This window comes from Phocoena sinus, chromosome 14 (assembly GCF_008692025.1).
Source record: "Phocoena sinus isolate mPhoSin1 chromosome 14, mPhoSin1.pri, whole genome shotgun sequence".
NCBI lineage: Eukaryota > Metazoa > Chordata > Mammalia > Artiodactyla > Phocoenidae > Phocoena > Phocoena sinus.
Window position 1 is genome coordinate 38,448,729 of NC_045776.1, and position 20,900 is coordinate 38,469,628.

Here is a 20,900-nt window from a genome sequence, read left to right on the forward strand (position 1 = left end):
AACCATTATATGAAAAAATACTTCCAATTTTTGATAAGAACTTGCAAATTCAACTATTCACATCCTAGTGTGAAGTGTACACACTGGGGATATAAGTAACATAGGCAGGCTTTCTGAGCTAATCACCATTAAATCCTGTAGATAACTAAACGTAAAACAGTTGACCCTTAAACAACATGGGTTTGAACTGCACAAGTCTACTTACAAGCAGATTTTTTTCAATAAATATATTGCAAAACTTTTTGGAGATTTACAACAATTTGAATAAGCTTGCACACGAACCACAGAGCCTAAGAAATATTTTTTAAAAATTAAGAAAAAAGGTGTGTCATGAATGCGTAAAGTATATGTAAATATACATATAACATTCAAAATATGTGTTAATTGACTATTTATGTTATCAGTAAGGCTTTCATTCAACAGTAGGCTATTAGTAAAGTTTTGGGAAGCCAAAAGGTATACGCAAATATTCAACTGCCCGGAGTTCAACACCCCTAACACCCGTGTTGTTCAAGGGTCAACTGTAATTAGTAACAAACTAGACATTGAAAATTTCAATATCTGAACATAAACCAGGGACTGAAAAACATTTTTTATATAGAATTCGATAGCAAATGATTTTGGCTTTGTGAGCATTCATCTTTACAGCACCTCTGTCATTGTAATACGAAACTGGCAATAACATAACACTAAAAGACTGAGAGTGGCTGTGTTCCAGTAACACTTTACTCACAAAACAGGAAGAAGCAGATTTGGCCTACAGGTCATAGATTGCCAAACCCTGAGTTAAACTCTGGTTGCGGAGACAAAATATAACAAAAAGTAAAGTGAAATAAACCAATCAGATAGAGCATATACCAAAGGAAGGTACAGACACTATTAAAGAGGCAAAGAAAGACAAAGGAGAAATCAATGACTGAGCTATAAAAATAAATTCTTTATGATATTATTTGCCAAACGAAGGAAATAATAACAATAACAATAATAATACAGGCTAATTTTGTTTTAATAAAGCATTTTCTTATATACAAAGGTTTATCCATCATCAAGTAACAAATTCACATGAGCAAAAATCACAAAGGACACCTAATAAAAGAAAAAAATTGTCAATTTGATTTACTAACTCCACACAGATCAGGATTTAAGTCTTTGGAGACATACTAAGACAATAAATGTTTCTTAACTAAGGCTTAAAGCAAGCCTGGACATTTTGGAATAAAAATGAGTAATACACATTTTATATTCATACTAAGCAAAGCATCCTAGAATCCTCTGTATCTTTAAAAATGCTTGTAGATCATCTAATGTTCTTTCAAGGGCTCTTCTACCCTTATCTATCAGTTATTGGTCAGCACAAAAAAATGACTTACTGGTCAGCATTTATAAAGACTGGAGAATAAGGAAAAAAAAAAAAAAACAGAAAAAGAAAAAAAATTACTGACCTGTTCATCTACTGAATCCCCTGCACCTTTTAAAGACTCCATGGAGACTGAAGTAGCAGTCACCCTGGAAGTCTTAAGTTTAACATCAGCTTTTGGATTCACCATCTTGTGTCTTGATCTGATATTTCCTTCCGTAGAAATTCCTAAGGATTTCCATCAAACAAGATTTCAAAATTATATCTTTTCATTCTCTTAAACCCTCCCCCCACCAACCTCTTCCTTGATATCCTCTACTTATGGCACGTGATGGGGAAGTCTCTTACTTTATAAACTTCGTTTTAAGGCTCTGTTAATAAATAATGAATCATGAAAAGATGACGTCTTGCATGCAAAGATTCAACTGAAGTATTTTTAAATGGGGATGTGAACATCCGTAAGTCACATTAAAACCAATCAACTACAACATACTATACATACCTTAACTTATTGAAAATTAAAAATCTGATTTTTCACATAATTAGGATGCCTCCAGTGGTTCAGTTTTACTACTCATCTCTTAACAACCAGTATGTAAGCTTTAAAGTCTATTACATAAACACTATATAAAGAAGTTTTCACATTTTTTTGAAATATAAAATTTAAACTATTATTTGTAATATGACAAGAAAAGAATCTCTTGCTCTTTAACACATGAAGTATTCTGTAAATTCATCAAAAGCTGACTTGCCCAGCCAGCCCCTAAAATAAGGCAGTATTTCAAACCTTAGTGGGGTCATACCAAACATTAAAAAAAAAAATTAGGTTCTGATGAACTGTTCTGCATCTACTTATACCTGCAAAGTTCTCCTAATGTTTTTATTTTCTCCTAACTCTTAAGAAGCAAAGGAAGTTTACCAAATTAATGCATAAAATCATACCTGGAACATACACTACTGACTGTTCTTCATCAGAAACTATGCAGGAAGACATAAAGGAAAATACTAGAAAAGATTATCCAACATCCAAACATTGCTGTTCTGTATTTCTGTTATAATTTGTAATTTGTTTTGACCTGGGAGTTTATAACTAGCTTTTAAAATCAAAACTAGAAAGCACCATAATTAAAATAAATGTAGGAAAATTAATAATCCTTTAAAGTTAATCTTTATATATTCACAACTATCTGCTTTGTAAAAATTTTGGAAGGCCTTGTTCCATAAAAGTTTTATCCATGCTTATTCCCAAGTGAGATACACTACAAATTAGTTTCCTTTCATTTTCTTTCCTTTCATAAACAAGGAGTTAAATACTCCATTTTGCTCATCATAGGTGAATGACAAGTTATTTTAGGTATGAATTCGTAATTTCAAAGGGAGCTTTAGCTTTTAATTTTAAAGTAAGCTTTAGCATTGACATATATACAGTACCAAATGTAAAATGGATAGCTAGTGGGAAACTGCTGCATAACACAGGGAGATCAGCTCTGATGCTTTGTGAGGACCTAGAGGGGTGGGATAGGGAGGATGGGAAGAGGCTCAAGAGGGAGGGGATATGGGGTTATATGTATACTTATAGCTGATTCACTTTGTTTTACAACAGAAACTAACACAACATTGTAAAGCAATTATACTCCAATAAAGATATATTAAAAAAAAAGAATTTGTAATTTCAAAGTGAGTTTCAGCTTTGAAGAACAAACGCTATTTGAGGGCAAGTCAATCATGTCAACACAAAAAACATTTTTTATTCTTCTGCAGTATATTCATGAAATATCTCAAGAAACCCTACTATTTAACAAGTTGAAGAAATTTAAGACAAAAAGAACTATTCTGAATTTCAAAAGGAGAAATTCAGAAAGGCTAGAACACTGCTATAGAAAGGGAACCAATATAATAAGAAAGTTTACTTTCCAGAAATAAAATTTTATTCAGAACTATATCTAAATCCAGGTATGTCCACCATTTGATAACCTTCTATCACACTTCCAGGAAGGAAGTGTCTAAACAATTTTTTCCAAATGATCTAGAAAATACTAAAGTTTTCTGTTACTTTATAAAACACTTTCTTTTCCAAAATTTGTAGACAAACCAATTATTAACTATTTCCTCCTGGGAAAAGGCTGGAATAAAACAGTGGATTAATAACATGTTAAAAAATCAATATATTTCAGTTCAGAATCAATTCTAGTAATGGAATCTTTCCAAGGAATGCTGATTGGAAATGCCTAGAATCCCTATGGAACACAAAGATGGTGTTTACTGTCTGAACTGCCAGGTGGTTTCTAACAGCTCTCTGCAGCACTATCACAGCTTCAAGCTTTTGGCTGATAGGGCCTCTAAAAACTTTAAATTCCCTTAGACATCAGGGATGGAGCTTAGAAAATTTTAGGAGGCACATAAGACAAGTAAACAAGCAAAAACTTAGACCCCACAAGTCCAAGGAAATTGACTGCAACTAACACTGGAGCAGAGAAAGAATTTCTAAATTCACTGACATACAATCCAAAAAAAAATCCTTACAAAATGAAATTGTGCACACTCTTTAACAGCAGATTCATTTTTTACATCCCTTGGGACTGCACACACTGCAGGTGCTCAATAAATGTTTAATCATTTGCTGTTGGAAATATACACATGGGAGAAAGTACCCAGCGGAAAAAATTCAAGATGACCCAGGACATGTTCCATACAGCAGTGTCTTCAACTAGAGTATAAAGTAGTGATGAATTTTCAGAACATTGTCCATCTCCAAGGATGACCTATGGAAAGACTGACATAACAGAGTCCTGGAAAACATACTACACTTCTCTGGATCATTCACAAAGGACCCTGCTCAACAGCTGGAAGAGACCAGCCACTGAGGACCCCACTCAGCTGCACCTTGATTTGGAAGCTCATCAAGTATTTTACACTTTCTCCTCTCTTCTCAAACCAGATGCCACCTCCCCCATCCTTACTCTAAGCTAATAACTTTGCTTCCTACTTCTTTAAGAAAAACCAACTGTAGAAGCCTTCACAAGCTTCTATTTGCAGATCACATGATACTACATATAGAAAACCCTAAAGACTCCACCAAAAAACTGTTAAAACGAATAAATAAATTCAGTTTGTTTATAAACAAAAGTTGTAGGATACAAAATCAATATATAAAAATCTATTGCATTTCTATATAAGAATAACCAACTATCAGAAAGACAAGTTAGGAAAATAATCCAATTTACAAATGCATCAAAAAAGAATAAAATATCTAGGAATAAACTTAATTAAGGAGGTGAAAGACCTATTCACTGAAAACTATAAGACACTGATAAAAGAAAATGAAGAAAACACAAATAGATATTCCATGCTTATGAATTGAAAGAATATTGTTAAAATGTCCATATAGCAATCTACAAATTCAATGCAATCTCTATCAAAATTCCAATGCCATTTTTCACAGAAATAGAACAAACAATCCTAAAATTTGTATGAAACCACCAAAGACCCCAATTAGACAAAGCAATTTTGAGAAAGAAGAATAAAGCTGGAGGTATCACACTTCCTGGTTTCAAAATATTACAAAGCTATAGTTATCAAAACAGTACAGTACTGGCATAAAAACCGACACAAAAGACCCCCATGATAGCTACACTTTTCCTGCTTTATTTTTCTCTATGGCACCTGTAATCACTGGACATATAATATTATTTTACTTATTCATGAACTCATCTCATTTCACTAAAATGTAAGCAGCAAGCGGGTGAAGATTTGTATCATTTTGTTCAATGTTGTATCACCTAAGGTCAAAGCATGCCTGGCTCATGGTAAACCATCTATGAACGAATGAAATTGATATTTATTTAATCCTATGAGGCACTGTCCAACAACTCAGTGTTATCTTTCTCTTTCTGTCCTACTCAAAATATGCACACAAAACCCACTAGCTACATCCATGCCAAATTTCTTTTCAAGTATAAAAACGCTAAATAAACAGACCTTAACAAAAGTTTTTATAAATAAGACAGAAATATTTGAAATTGCCTCCATCCAACCTATCCTTTCTACTCATTTGTAATCTATCTTCAGCTCTTTATTTTAAGAACCCAAATATTCACCTTCTTCAAATACAAAGATTCCCAACAAATATATATATTTTATGGCAAAGTCAAAGAGACACAATATATACCAAATGTATATTGGACCTCTTATTGGGTTCTATGTGCCACCTTAGTTCTACTTGGTTCATTTGGAAGTGCCTCAATAAGACAAGTACAGCAAATTATAAAGAGTCTTTAATGCCCAAGTTTCTGGAATTAAAGTAGTAATGAGAAACCCAAGGCAGAAGTGGTAGAGAGAAATAAGTATACCTACCCTAACCAGGATCTGAAGAAAATAAACTTAGTACTTCCCACTCTACCCTAACCTTATGAGTTTGAATCACTTACCAACAACATATTATTATTACTAACCACAACTATTTTCCTGACTAGTATATTATTTTAACATCAACGTAAAGTCTCTATTTTTAATTAAAAACTCAATGGCAGAGCTTATAGCTACTGCAATGTTTTGACCAGGTCCTTTACAGTTCTAACTAACATCAAGTTCATAATATTGTTAATGATAATACACTTGAGTGCACTTCAGCAAATTTAGATACTGAAGAAACACTAACTTCTTTTGATATTACCAGGAGCTATAACGAAGGAGGAAAGCAGTTTATGGCCAAAGGGGCATATTCTACTTGCAGATTTAAGCCATAAATGACAACATGGCATACTCATTGTTTACACATTGGGTATAAAGACATACCTTGTGCAAAACAGCACTGCTGAATCATACTGTGCAGGAGATACATAACTCATAAGAACAACAGTATGAAAAAGGTGATATTCAGTCACAGATGATCTGTCCTCAGATGACAGAAACATCCAGGACTAGGAAATCGCTCAATCATATTTCTCTAATTGCTTAGGTGAAACACTGAAAATCTTTCAATAGTGTGAAAATAATACCAGATTATAGGTGCATAATTTTTGGTCTTTTTCTATTGAAAGTTCTAAGTATAAATGCTTTGGGGTGGTCTGAGAAGTCATCATTGTGACAAGAAAAGAGATCAAGATCAAAAGACACGTGACTAAATCAAATGATTGATAATTATTGTTATGCTTTTTAGCAAAGATTCAGTAACAAATTTATATTTGACATTGCTTTTATGTCCTATAGAGATTAAAATGAAAATATCTGAGACTGGGTATTAACTGGTCATTATGTGGAATAGGAAGGGTGATAGTGGTAACCTTGTAATTCCTTTCAAGCATCTGAATTTCTACAGAATGTAATCATCACCATTTTCCCCATATAATTTCAACTCCCCACTTTGAATGGGAAGATTAGTATTTTACATAAATGTTTAGAGTAAGGGAGAGTGTAAGAGAAAAGGAAGGCCATGTGACTTCTATATGAAATAGGGAGTAATATGACTGCACGAATAACTGAGAGTACAGGGTGGCTAAGACCAGGAGCATAGATTTAGTTTACATACCTATTAACTTAATCAGACCCACTGCAACAGACTGTCCCCCCTCCCCACGCCCCACACACATTCTATATCAGAACAATATTCTTACATATTCTGTATCAGCACAATAGCATTGGTTATACAGAAAGTTAAGGAATAATAACCAAAGCCACATGGATGGTTATGAAAATGATTACACTAAAGAAGCACATTATAAGCTAATAATCTTCAAATATCTCTATCACAAAATTCTAACAATGTAGAGGTAATGTTTCATGAGAAAGTATGACTCATCCCAATTTCCTAACTTCCTAATTCAGCCCACTTGTTCCCAGTGTACATATTCTACTGATAGGTAAAGAAAAAAATATTTTATTTGCACAGTGCATCAGTGTGCTTTTATCCACCGTGTACACGATTTCACTTGATTCCCACCGACCTATCACACACAAGTGGTAATTATGTTTAGAAAGTGCATAACACTAAACACGGAGCAACAAGAAATGCAAAAATATCCCACTCTCCACGGCATAACACTTTAATCCTAGTAATTCAACAAGGGTAACTGATAATACAACTTTCTAAGTTTTACTGAGAGCTAAGCAGAATGTGCAAAGAATGATTCTGCCAAAGTTAAGAGCAATGCTTCCAACGATGCCATCACCAATCCTAGTAAACAGACAAAAAGACTTGCCTCTGCGGGCACCCAATACACTGAATGCCTTCCTTTCAGGTAACACTCCTCTAACATGAAGCAAATTATCAGAACCAAAGATCAGCCTAGAACAGTCTACCTAACACAGGGAAAGAACCAGTTTTGTCAGACATCTCATCATAGATACTAATCTGGGAATACTACCGCAAGGATAAAAGCGCCACAGCTTCTCTACCATAAAACAACCCAAGAACTTCAGTCCTGCTAGTGGGACCCGCAATCTACATGCAAATCAACACCACTTCCAGGCCCTAAAATCTGCATCGCGTCCTATTCCATAATCATCATCACTAGATCATGTCCGCGTGAAACCAAGTCCACAATTCTCCAAAGATCTCAGTATGAAAATAAATCACCACTGACAGGCCTTCTAAGTCCAACAAGGTCCTGACTTACTCGTAACAACTCAGACTGAGGACACTCCTAAAGACAAAAAGCTCTTGGACCACCCAACACCATGCACTCCTCCACAAGCTCACTCCGAATAGACTAGGCCGGCCGGAGGTCATCCCGGGCAGAGGGACCCTTCCAGCCCCAGGAGAGGCCAAGACTCTAGGCCATCTTTCCAGAGCTCAGCGCCAAGGAGGGCTGGGAAACATCTGTGCCGAGTCCCCACGCCCGAACTCCAGCCTGGAGACAGTGCAGGCTCTCTGACACCTAATACCCAAGCAAGAGCATAGCCCAGCACCCGGACGGCGGCCGGACGGGACGGCCCCGCCACCGGGGTCCGCGGCAAGCTTCTCCCCTGCGCTCCGCGTCCCTCGCGACCGTTCGCCGCACCGGGGAAAGCGCCGGCGCCCCCTGCCAGGCGGGCAAAGGATACAGTCGCGGCTCCAGAACGCCGCCGCGCCGGGTCTGGAGGGGCCCGCCACGTCCGCCATCTTGAAACAACCGCCACTCGGGGCGTCCTGCCGAGGCCGTCCAACCCCGGCCTCCAGGCCCGGTCCCGATTGGCCGCACTGCGCAGAGGCCCGCCCCCGCTTACGCAGCCGGCCCCGGCGGGGCGGGAGGGTCCGGGCGGTGGAGTCGCTGTGTCCCGGCGGCGTGGCGTGGAGCCCCAGCCGGGGCGGCGGGAACGAGCGCCTCGTGGAACTGCTACTCCCAGAGCAGCCCGGGCCCCCAATCTCCGCCCAGCCGCGCTCTCAGGCCCCGAGCACTACAACTCCCGGCATGCCGTGAACTTGAGGGCCGCGCCTCCCGGGCGGGGTCCGGCCCTCCCGGCCGCCCCGCTCCCCGGCCCTGTCCCAGCCGCTCCTCAGACCGCGCGCGGAGCTGGGACGCAAGCCATGGAGGAGACACCGCCCCCGCTGCTGGGCAGCAACAAGCCGCACCTGGAGAAGCTGACCTTGGGGGTCACCCGCATCCTAGGTGAGTGGGACGGGGGGGCCGTGGGGGGCCACTGCGGGACGAGGGGTGTGCCGTGGAAGCACGGAGGGAAGGCAAGAGCCGGACCCTGTAGGCCAGTGGGCATCGCGGCTGTAACTTCCGTTGTTAAGGGGGAAAGTGGGGAATGGGGTGCTTGACTAGGCCGGGGAAGGGTTTGCGGAGAGTGTGGATACAGAGATGTGAAGCTCGAAGGTCGCCCCACCCGAAGTCCCACCACAGGGCCCAAGAAGGTCGGGCAAAAATGTTCAAAGGGGAGACAGCAGGCACCTGACAGTTGGGGGGTTGGCTGTCCCGAGAGGCCTTCTTGGCCTCTGGTAACAGAGAGAGCTGGGGGAATGTTGCAGCCAACCTCTCAGGGTACCAATTCCCATGCGCCTTCCCGTACACGGCACCTGAAGTGGTCCAGAGGAATCAAGGCTGGCACCATTGAATGAATGGGTGGTTTTCCTTTACTAACCTTTAATAAGCACTAACCTTTACTTAGTACCCACCGCTATGTTACATGCTGGGGCAACAATAAAATAAAACGAAATGAAACACAAACACAGTTCAATAATCTATTATCGCTCAGAAGTAGCACACAGGAGGAGGTGATTGACCTTACCTGGAGAGTTAAGAAATACGTCCCACGGGAGATGATGCTAAATTTTGAAAGACAAATGGGAGTTAGCCAGATAACTAAGGAGGAAGGCAATCTAAGCAGGCCGGAACAGTATGCTTCAGTGCCTTCCCATCGCATTCATAATAGAATCCAAATTCTATACCATGGCCCACAAGTCTGCTATAATTTGCCCTCATCTGTCTTTCTGACGTTATTTTCACTCTGGCTTTGCCGCAGTAGCCTCCTTGTACCATTAGCACACTAAGCTTATTCCCACTTAAAGGCTTTTGCGATTTACTAGACCTTGCATCTGGAATTCTCTTCCTGTCAATGTCTGTCTCCGACTTCATTCAGATCTCTGATTAAATACCATGAGCTCAGAGAAGCCTTTCCTGAATATAGTCTTAATAACACCCTTCCCTATTACTCTGTTCCCTTAACCCACTTTTATTTTTATCCTCACGGCTTTGTCACTACTTGAAATTATATATTTTACTTGAAATTATATATTTATTTGGTTGGTTTTTTTGTCTGTCTTTTTTTCTGTAGTAGAAGTCCATGAGAATAGGAACTTTGTATTGCTCTTCCCTGTATTCCCCAGTGCCTAAGACAGTAAATGAGGCATGAAACATCCTGATGTGTTTGGGAGAAGTGATAGATTTTAGAAATGAAATTATAGAGTAGGACAAGGAGAGGTCTAATCATCAAGACCACCCATATCCTATCTCCTCATTCTTATCCAAACTTCTGCCCTGTTGCTTCTTGTACTCCTGGACTTAGGCAGGTCTTGCTATTCCACAGGCATGCTTCATTAGTATCTTTATAAGTCTAGGAAGTTTTCTCTAAATAAGAAGTTATTTTCTTTTGATAAATGTTTAATCCACTCAAGTCAAGCCAACTAAATTTCCCTTAAGCTGTCAGCTCGATTTAAAGACCTAAATAATTAAGTGACTGTAAACATTTTAAATTTCATTTATGCATTTAATATATTCTATCTATTAAGCATTTCACATGTCTGGCAAACTGGTAATAGCTACAAGTCAAAAACTACGTGAGGAATTAACTGACTCTGTTAAACTTTCAGGAAATCTAGCCTCCTGTAAACAGTCTATTTATAAACTTAATCAAAACCTAATAATTTCAAGTTAAAAAGCACAAGTCGAAAATCATTTGCAGACATACCTCAGAAATATTGGGGGTTTGGTTCCAGACCACTGCAATAAAGTGAATATCCTAATAAAGTGAGACACACAAATTTTTGGTTTCCCAGTCCATATAAAAGTTATGATTACACTATACTGTAGTCTATTAAGTGTGCAATAGCATTGTGTCTAAAATAAATGTATATACCTTAAAAAAAACTTTATTGCTAAAAAATGCTAAATATCATCTGACAATGCAGGGTTGCCACAAACCTTCAATTTGTAAAAAACGCAATACCTGAGAAAAACAATTTTACTGCACAAAAAAGTGCAGTAAAATGAGTATGCCTGTATATTATTTTTTCACATTTGTTTTTTGTTTGAAAAGATAATATATTAAGGGGATTTTTTTAAAACAAGGCAGCTGAAGTCAGTGGTGGGTGTACGGTAAACAACCTCCCTAAAAGATATGAAATAACTCCACAATTGCATTTTTATCCAAAACCAAACTCTCAGCATTGCTTAAAGACAAAGAATACCATCTGTTCAGAATGGCTGAATAAAAAGAGAAAAAGCAACAAATCACAGGGCCAGACCCTAATTGTTCCTGCCACACTCCCTCACTACTAGAAGGCTCTGTGACAAGCAGACAGACCCATGAAGAGACTAGTTGGAACAATCAACAGAAACTAGAAACTAGCGTCACTAGCCTAGAAATCTTTTTAAACAGCACAATAATGCAAAATGAAGGAGAGAAAAGTAAAACCCATAGAGAACTAATGCTGAAATCAGGAAATAAAATGTCAAACAGACAGCTGAGGAAAACTCTTACCAAAAAACAACTGTGAAGCAGAAGAAAATGGTAAGTCTAAACTCCAAACAAAATTAAAATACATGAACAAGTATAGAAAATTCAATGAAAGAAAGTGTGAACCAAGGATGTAATATCTAGCCAAACTGTCTTTAAAATAAAAGAACTTAGGGAATTCTATACCCATGAACCCTTCCTGAGGAATCTACTGGAGGATAGATTTCATCAAATCAAATATAGCTTGGGGAACCTTCAGCAAAAAGACTGATGCTGAGCATCATTTTCATACAGACACATACACATGAACATACATAAATACATACATATAAGACTAAAGCAAAGGTGGGAGGAGAGTGGAAGAATGATGTACCAGTTGTTACCTATTATGACAAATTAAAAGGGCATTTGAAAGGGTATAAGTACAATGTCAGTGGTGGGCAGATTTCTTAGATGACCTCCAATGCCACCTACCTGTGTGTAACACTTTACTCTTGAAAATAGGCAGGACCTGTGAAGATGATGAATGTCATTCTATGGCTTAGGTTACATTATATGACAAAGGCAGAGATTTTTTGGTGTATGTAATTGAAGTACCTAATCAGTTGACTTTGACTTAAAAGGGACATTATCCTAGGTAGGCCTGACCTAATCAGGTGAGCATTCTAAAAGAGGATATAGAAGTCAGACAGATTTCCTCCTGGCTTTGAAAAACTAAGCTGCCATGTTGTGAGAGATCCTAGGAGAGGACCAATAGCAAGGAACTGCTAGTGGCTTCTAGGAGCTGAGAGCAGCCTCCTAGCTCATGGTCATCAAGAGAACAGGATCCTCAGTCCTACCACTGCTAAGTGTGGTAATTTGTTATGCAGCATAGAAAACTAGTACATATTTTATTACCTGGAAGTGGGTGCTGCTGTAACATATACCTAAATGGAAGTGTCTTTGGAACTGGGAAGTGGCTGGAGGCTGGAGGAACCTTCAGGAACTTGATAGAGAAAGTCTAAATCACCATGAAAAGACTGTAGTAGAAATCTGGACTATAACAATATGGAGAATACTGCTGGTGAGGACTCAGAAGGAAATAGCATAATGGCAGAAATAAATCCTAGCTTATTAGTAGTTACATTTAATGTAAATAAACTAGACACTCCCATGAGAAGGCAGAAATTGACATAAGATTTTAGAAAAACAAAAACATGATTCAAAAATACCCAGTCTACAAGAGACACATTTTGTATTTAAAGACACAAATAGGTTAAAAGGGAAAAGATGGGGGAAAAATATACCATGCAAATAGAACCCAAAGTAGAGCTTGAGTGGCTATGCTAATATCAGGCAAAATAATCTTTAAAACAAAGTTCATTATTAGAAACAAATGAGGAGGGCTTCCCTGGTGGCACAGTGGTTGAGAGTCCTTCTGCTGATGCAGGGGACACGGGTTCGTGCCCCGGTCCGGGAAGATCCCACATGCCGTGGAGTGGCTGGGCCCGTGAGCCATGGCCACTGAACCTGTGCGTCCGGAGCCTGTGCTCCGCAACGGGAGAGGCCACAACAGTGAGAGGCCCGTGTACAGCAAAAAAAAAAAAGAAACAAAGGAGGACAGTTCATAATGATAATAGGTGTCAATGCTCAGAAAGGCAAAACAATTATAATCTATGTGCACCTACAAAGGCCCAAAATATATGAAGCAAAAACTGACAGACTTGAAAGAAGTAGACAATTCAACAATAATAGTTTGATACTTAAACGCCCTATTTATAACAATGGATAAAACACCTAAGCAGAAAGTCAACAAGGAAATAGTAGACTTAAGCAACACTGTAAATCGACTATACCTAACAGACATCCATAGAACACTTTACCCTAAAAGAGTAGAATAAAAATTCTTCTCAAGTATACATGGAGTAACCTCAAGAATAAACCATATGTTTGACAAGCTGAAATAAATTTTAAAGGATTGATATCATACAAAGTGTGTTCTCTGATGATAGAACACACCCAAACTGTGGGATAGAGTGAAAACATAAAAACAGAAATCAGACTTCCTCAACCTGATAAAGGGCATCTATGAAAAATCCATGGCTAACATTATACTCAATGGTGAAAAACTGTATGATTTCCCATTAAAATCAGGAACAAGACAAATATTCATGGGATCCCCAGCACCACACCAGGTTCGACAGTTCACTAGGAGGATTACAGGACAGACAGTCATGTTGTGATTTATTACAGCAGAAGCAAAGGGAAAGGTGCATGTGGGGAAATCAAGGAAACCAGATGTAAGTTTTCAAGAATCCTCTCTCAGTGAAATCACATGGGACACAATTGTTCCAGCAATGTGTGACAACACATCTGAAATGTTGTCTACTAGGGAAGCTTATTTGAGCCCAGAAGTCCAGACCTGTTATTGGAAATCCATCATTCAGACATCCTCTACCTAGTATGTACCAAATTTGAGACTCCCAGCGGAAAGCTCGTGTTCAGCATAAACCATATTGTAACAACAGGTAGGTACAATGAGCCATTCTTTTTTTTTTTTTAAATAAAGTGAGCCATTCTTACCAGGCAATGGTGGGAACCCTCCTGAAATCCAAGTTCCCAGATGCCAGCCAAGAACCAACCTTACAAGCAGGACTTTCTAAATATTGCAGTCTCAGGCATCTGTGTTCACTCTTTTTTGCACAATAAGAACTCCCCTCTTACAACTTCTATTCAGCATTTTACTGGAGATTCTAGTCAGAACAATTCGACAAGAAAATGAAATAAAGACATACAATTTGGAAAGAAAGAAGTAAAGAGCTATTTGCAGATAACATGCTCTTGTATATTAAAAAAGTCCTAAGAAATCCACCAAAAAAAGGGAAAAAAACCCTACACATTAGCAATGAACAATCCAAAAATAAAATTACAGAAACAATTCAATTTACAGTTGGGTCAAAACAGTAAAATACTTAGTAAAAAGTTAAATTAACAGAAGTAAGGAGTAAACAAGCACATTAACAGAAGTGCATGACTTGTACACTGAAAACTACAACACAATATATAAAGAAATTAAAGAGCACCTAAATAAATTGGAAGACATCTCATGTTTATGGCTTGGAATTCTTAATACTGTTAGAATCCCATACTCCCCAAATTGATCTAAATCTACAATCCCTATGAAAATGTCAGCTGCCTCTTTTGCAGAAATTGACAAATAACCCAGTCCTAAAATTAATATGGAAATGAAGGACACCCAGAATAGCCAAAACAATCTTGGAAAAGAGGAACAAAAATTAGAGGACTTAAGCCTCACTATTTGAAAATTTACTACACTTGTGATAATGAAAATGTTCTGCAGATGAATAGTGGTAATAGTTGCACAACAATGTGAGTGCACTTAACTGTACACTTCACAATAGTTAATACGGCAAATTTTATGTATATTTTACTATGATAAAAAAATTTACTCCAAAGCTACAATAGTCTTAACTGTGGCACTGGCATAAAGATAGAAATATAGATCAATGGAATAGGATTGAGACTCCAAAACTAAACTAACACATTTATGGTCCACTGATTTTCAACAAGGATGGCTGTACAACTCAGTGGGGGAAAAACAATCTTTTCAACAAATTGTTTTGTGACAACTAGATAGCCACATGCAAAAGAATGAAGTTGGACTCCTACCTCAATTCAAATACAAAAATTAACTCAAAATGGATCTTAGATATAAATGTAAGTGCTAAAACATAGACCTTGGATTCATTTTTAATGACTTTGGATTAGGCAATAGATTCTTAGATCTGATACCAAAAGTACAAGAAACAAACAAACAAAATAGATAAATTGGACTTCATCAAAATTAAAGATGTTTGTGCTTTTAAGGATACCATCAAGAAAGTGAAAAGACATCCACAGAAAAGGAGAGACTTTTTGCAAATCACATATACAATGAGGGACTTATGGGTGGAATCTATGAAGGTCAACAAAAAAAAGTCAAATAACCCAATTTAAAAGGATCGGAATAGATAAACATTTGTCCAAAGAAGATATACAAAGGCCAATAAACATGTGTAAAGATGGTCATCATTGATCATTAGGGAAATTCAAATCAAAACCACGGTGAAATACCACTTCACACCCACTAGGATGCCCATAATCAGAAAGACTGACCTAAGTGTTGGTAAGGAAGTGGAGAAACTGGAACACACATACACCACAGGTGGGAATGTAAAATGGCACTCTCACTTTGGAAAACAGTTTGTTACTTCCTCAAAAAGTTAAACATAGTTACCATATGACCTAGCAATTCCACTTCTGGTTATATACCCAAGAGAAATGAAAACATTTACATGCAAAAATATGTACACAAATGTTCTTAGAAGCATTATTTGTAATAAAGTAGAAACAGTCCAAATGTCCATCAACTGATGAATGGGTCTAAAAAATGTGGTATATCTATACAATAGAAAATGTTGGCAATAGTAAGGAGTAAAGTACTGATACATGCTACAATATGGATGAACCTTGAAAACTAAATGAAAGAAGAGTTATGAAGCCCATGTGTTGTGTGATTTCATTTATATGATCTATAGTAGGCAAATCTATAGAGACTTAAAGTGAATTAGTGATTGCCAGAGGATGCTGGAAATGGGAAAGGGTGCAGGGTTACTTTTTCAGGAAAGGACACATAACTCTGTGAATATGCTAAAAACCACTGAATTATATACTTTAAAAGGGTGAACTTTATGGTATGTGAGTTATATCTCAATAAGGCTTTTTTTTAAAATAAAAAGGAGTCCTAAAAACAGCCCTCCAAGATTTCCTGCACCAGGACTGTGAAACTGATGAGATATAACACCTGTGATTTGTTGTGTTAAATGGCAAAAGGGAGATTATCCAGGTGAGCCTAATCTAATCACATGAGCCCTTTACAACATGCTGTTAACAGAAGGGGGAGTCAAAGAGATTTGAAACATGAAAGATTTGTTATGCTGTTGCTGCCTTGAAGGTGGATGGGAACACATGGGAAAGAATACAGCTGAGAGTGGCCCCAGGTGACAGCAAGCAAGGAATGGAGACTTCATTGCTACAACCACAAGGCGTTGAATTCTGCCAGTAACAGGAATGGAAGATGACCTGGAGCACCAGATGAAAACAGAACAGCTGACACCTGAGCAGTCAGTGCACCTGGCTTATGGATTTTAGCCTCAGCAGAGAATCCAGTCATGCTGTGCCAAACTTCTGAGCTACAGAACTGTGACCTAGGTGTTGTTTAAAGCTGCTAATTTGTGGTAATTTATCATGCATCAGTAGAAAATGATACATTCCCCCAAATATTTTAAGGAGAGGAACGAATGATACCCATCTCAAAAAGAAATATGTGTAATATAATACGTATAATTATAAAATATTAAGATAAAGCTGAGACCAGACATATCCCTCATAGCAACAAATATGAATGGGCTTAAGTCACCTAGTAATAGAAAAAGATTTTAAATCTAGCTTACAAAACCCAACTTTTTGCTGTTTCCCAAAACTAAAACAACTAAAGCAAACTAATTCAGAAATATTAAAAATGAAGATATGGATACATGTTTTGGGGTCCCACAACTGTCCACAAGTTCAGTGATTCACTAGAAGGACTTACAGTATGCAGACAGGACTCCCAGCTATAGTTTATTATATCAGTCAGCTGGTGCCTGGGAATCTGACCTTTGACATATCAGGTGGCATCTAGAGGAAGCATGTATAGGCTTCTGCAGTTTTCCCTGCTGTGAGTGGTCGCATAGAATACACTCCTTCCTTAAGCAGTGAAATGCTGCAATATGTTTGCAGTGTTTCTGCCCAGAGAAGCTTGCCTAAGACTCAAATTCCAGAGATTTTACTGGGGCCTGGTCAGGTAGGCAAAACAACCAGCCACAGCTGTTGTTACCAACCCTTTGAGTTAGGCCCCAACAAGGGTCCTTCTGCCCAGTATCCTTAGAGCCAATAGAACGAGACCGAGTTTGGTTCAGAAGCAAAGGAAAGTTTTATTCTTTGGTCAAAGAATGGAAAGGTGCCAGCTCACACTCTAGAGTCCAGCTGTCCCTCACAGGCTGTGGGTGGGGCTGCTATATAGCGTTCTAGTCAGTGGGGAGGGAAGCGGGTAGAGTTCTCACGTGGCAGCACAGCTGTGCTCTTTGCGCTCCAGATCACAGTGCCAGGCGCAGCCTCTCTGCCCACGGCCCGCTGAGGCCATCTTGAGTTGAGGTGTTACACACAGAGCTGCACACAGTCCATTGAGGTGTCTGCACAGCCATTTTGCACCAGGAGCTCTGGTCTGAGGTGCTGGGTGCGAGGCCTCTGCACACGGTACCCTATGAACAAGTGAAACAAGATGAAGCACAAAGGAAAAAGAAAAAGGTTAGACTTTATTACCCAGATTCTATTTTTTATTTCCTAGGAATTATTAATTCCGGCTTTGCGGGTGACAAACCCCTCCCCTGCTTTTTGTCCTGCTCCTCATTCTTGAGGGGCGCTGAGGGGTGCAGGTCTGTCTTCTGTAACTACTTCCTGCTGATTTGAGGCATTGTCATCACCCCGGGTGGAGGAGTGGAAGTCCCCAGCTGCCTTTAGATCTGTGTGGTTGTACCTAGGCCTTGGCCCTGTTTGTAGCCCTGAGCAACCACCATTTGTGTAACCTTTTGGAGACAAAGGACTTCAGACAATTTAAGATACATGGCCTAAGAGAACAGTGGTTACATGTCAAATGACAAGAGAATAATGGTGACATGTCAAATTTTTCCTAAAAATGAAAATATCTCGGTCTTTGGCCTGTAGGCAAGCCTGCCCTGATGTCAAGGCTCAGTGCCAGGGCTGCGTCTCCCTGGTCATGCTTTCGTTGTTTTACAGGAGAAAAGCTTAGGGTCTTAGAGAGGATCACACGAGTAGTCAGGGGGGCCATTGCCCCATGTTGTGTCTCTGCAGGTTGGGGCTCGGGGGTCTCCCCTTGAGTGCAAAGTCCCCATGGAGTGATCCCTGCAACTTCAGGGCAGAGTGGGTGGTTAGGGTCACCAAGTGGATTCTGTCCCACTTAGCCATGAGCTGATCTTGCAGCTGCTGTTTTTTGAGATTTTTAGGTTAACCCAGGCTCCTGGCCAGAAGGGGTGGAGGGCCAGGTCAGTGGGTGTGGGCAGCACCTGGTCACCATCTTCTGTGACAGCTTTCATTATTTCTCCTACCTGGAGGGCATGCTTGAGTTGTTCCATTTCAAGGGGGCTAAGGTGTCCCTTCTCTTGGACTTGGGGAATGGGTCTACCATACATGAGTTCAAATGGACTTAACTTTAATTACCCCTTGGGGTAACCACATGCAGAGCAGGGCTATCGAAAGCAACTTAATCCAGTGTTCTTGAGTTTCCTAACATAGCTTGGCTAAGGCTGATTGGACCTTGAGTTTCAGGGTCTGATTGGCTCTCTGTCCTTGATGATTGGGGTCTCCAGACTGAGTGCAAGGTCCGTTTTATGCCCAGGGCACTCATTACCTCCTTCGTCACTTGAGACACAAATGCTGTACCATTATTGCTTTGCAGGGATCTTGGGAGCCCAAACCTGGCGATTATATCTTTTAGTAATGCCTTAGCCACTTCAGCTGCCATTTCAGTTCTAGCAGGGAATGCTTGTATGCACTCAGAAATTGTGTCTACTAGCACCAAGAGATACCTGAAATTGCCCAGTACTCTTGGCATGACGGCGGTGAAATTAATCTGCCAGTCTTCTCCAGGATATGTCCCTCTGGTCTGAATGGGCCTGATCTGGGGGATTCTGGAGGGTCTGGTTTTGGGGGTTGTTCATTGTGCAGATGGGGCATGTCTCATCTATCCGACTGATTATACTTTTCATGCCAGGAGTTACCATGAGCTCAACTAACCAATTATATAGGGCTTCCCTCCTGTAGTGAGTCTTTTGATGAGCCTCTCTGATGGCTTGACAAGCTATAGTTTGGGAAAGAAGCATTGACCATGTTCATTAGCTAGCCACCCATGGCCTCCTAGATCTCTGTTGAAGCCCAATTTTCAGTCTTTGTCTAATTTTGTAGATTTTGTACAGTCTTTGTGTAGATTGGGGAATAATTGGATGGATCTGGCCTTTGAGGTATGAGGGGTAGCTGACAAGTTACGGTTTCTAGGACTACCCTTTTGGCAGTTGCATCCGCTTTGTTTCCCTTTATTACCTCTGTATTCCCTTTTCGTGAGGCCTACAGTGAATCGCTGCCACCTTTTTTGGAAGCTTTACTCCTCCTATGAGCTTCAATGTGCTTAAGCCACGTTTCACCTGTTTATTCCCTGCAGTAAGCATACCTTGTTCCTTCCAGATAGCCCTGTCTGTGGGTAGGATGGCATACACATACCTGGGAATCTGTGTAAACATTTAAGATTTTCCCTGTCCCATGCTCTAGGGCTCAGGTGAGGGCTATCAACTCCACCTTTTGGGCGGAAGTCCCGGTGGGGGGATGGGGGTGGGTAGCTTCTCACTTCTATGACTTGGGTGTGGGAGGTTACTGCATGTCCCACCAGCCTTTTCTCCTCTCCCATAAAACTACTCCCGTCTGTGAGCCATTCCTCTTTGGCATTTGGGAGAGGTTCACTTCCTAGGTTGGGGCAACTGGAATAGATTGTGTCTGTGGTTTCTATACGATCATGCTCCAGGGGCCCTGTTTCTGTGGGTAGCAGGGTGGCAGGATTTAGTGTGTGACAGGTTTCTGTGGTAGCCACTGGGTTGTCTAAAGGCATAGCCTGAACTTGAGTCAACCTTCCAGGGGATAACTATTCTGTTACCTTAGAACTTCCTAAAACCTGAACCTGGTGTGGAGTCAAGCTGAAAGGTCAGGTGCAGCTGCTTTGCACTAGGAACTCTGGTCTGAAGTGCCAGGTACAAGGCCTTTGCACGCAGTACCCTATTAAGGAAGTGAAACTAGACCAAGGCGAAAGGAAATAAAAAAGATTAGACTTTACCTTATTTTCCAGATTCTATGTTTATTTCCTGGGAATTGTTAATGAGCTTTGCCCATGACACTATGGAAATTTTAGACTCCCAAAAGGATAGCAAATGTTTATTGGTTTAGCCAAAGATGGGCAAAACAGCCTTATCAATGTAGAACACATGCAAAGGCCAGATTACGAGGCACCAGCTACAGGTGAACCCTACAAGCTGGTCCTTCTAAAGATATTAACCTCAGGTTGGCTATGTGCAGTCCACCCTACTCCTCCCCCAGCCCTCCAGTTGCCTCACCTTCAAGCCCTGGCTTCATGTATTCTTCTTACCCAATTCTTTGATTTGTGTAATAAACTGTTAACTTGTTCTCTTTGAATAATCTTATGTAGTCTTAAGTTTTATTTTCTGACTCTAAAGGCCTTCAGTGTCAT

The 20,900-nt window shown here is 39.7% G+C and overlaps 2 protein-coding genes across 6 annotated transcripts in view; one reads left to right on the forward strand and one right to left on the reverse strand.

Moving 5' to 3' along the window:
• Positions 1 to 8,586, reverse strand: part of KIAA1328 (KIAA1328 ortholog) — a 375,328-nt gene extending 366,742 nt beyond the window's left edge. The window contains exons 1-3 of one of the 4 annotated variants that reach the window (XM_032602500.1): positions 8,399 to 8,586; positions 2,300 to 2,335; positions 1,443 to 1,585 (exon numbers count right to left, since the gene is read on the reverse strand). In XM_032602500.1, the coding sequence (XP_032458391.1) occupies positions 1,443 to 1,585; positions 2,300 to 2,335; positions 8,399 to 8,456 (237 nt within the window). In that variant the 5' untranslated portion in view covers positions 8,457 to 8,586. Of the gene's footprint in view, positions 1 to 1,442; positions 1,586 to 2,299; positions 2,336 to 8,398 lie in introns of those variants that run through there. The other 3 variants (XM_032602499.1, XM_032602501.1, XM_032602502.1) reach the window with 3 other exon arrangements.
• The window catches only part of TPGS2 (tubulin polyglutamylase complex subunit 2), a 55,934-nt gene continuing 43,616 nt past the window's right edge, over positions 8,583 to 20,900 (forward strand). Inside the window, exon 1 of one of the 2 annotated variants that reach the window (XM_032602504.1) lies at positions 8,583 to 8,943. In XM_032602504.1, the coding sequence (XP_032458395.1) occupies positions 8,862 to 8,943 (82 nt within the window). In that variant the 5' untranslated portion in view covers positions 8,583 to 8,861. The remainder of the gene's footprint in view (positions 8,944 to 20,900) is intronic. The other variant, XM_032602503.1, reaches the window with a different exon arrangement.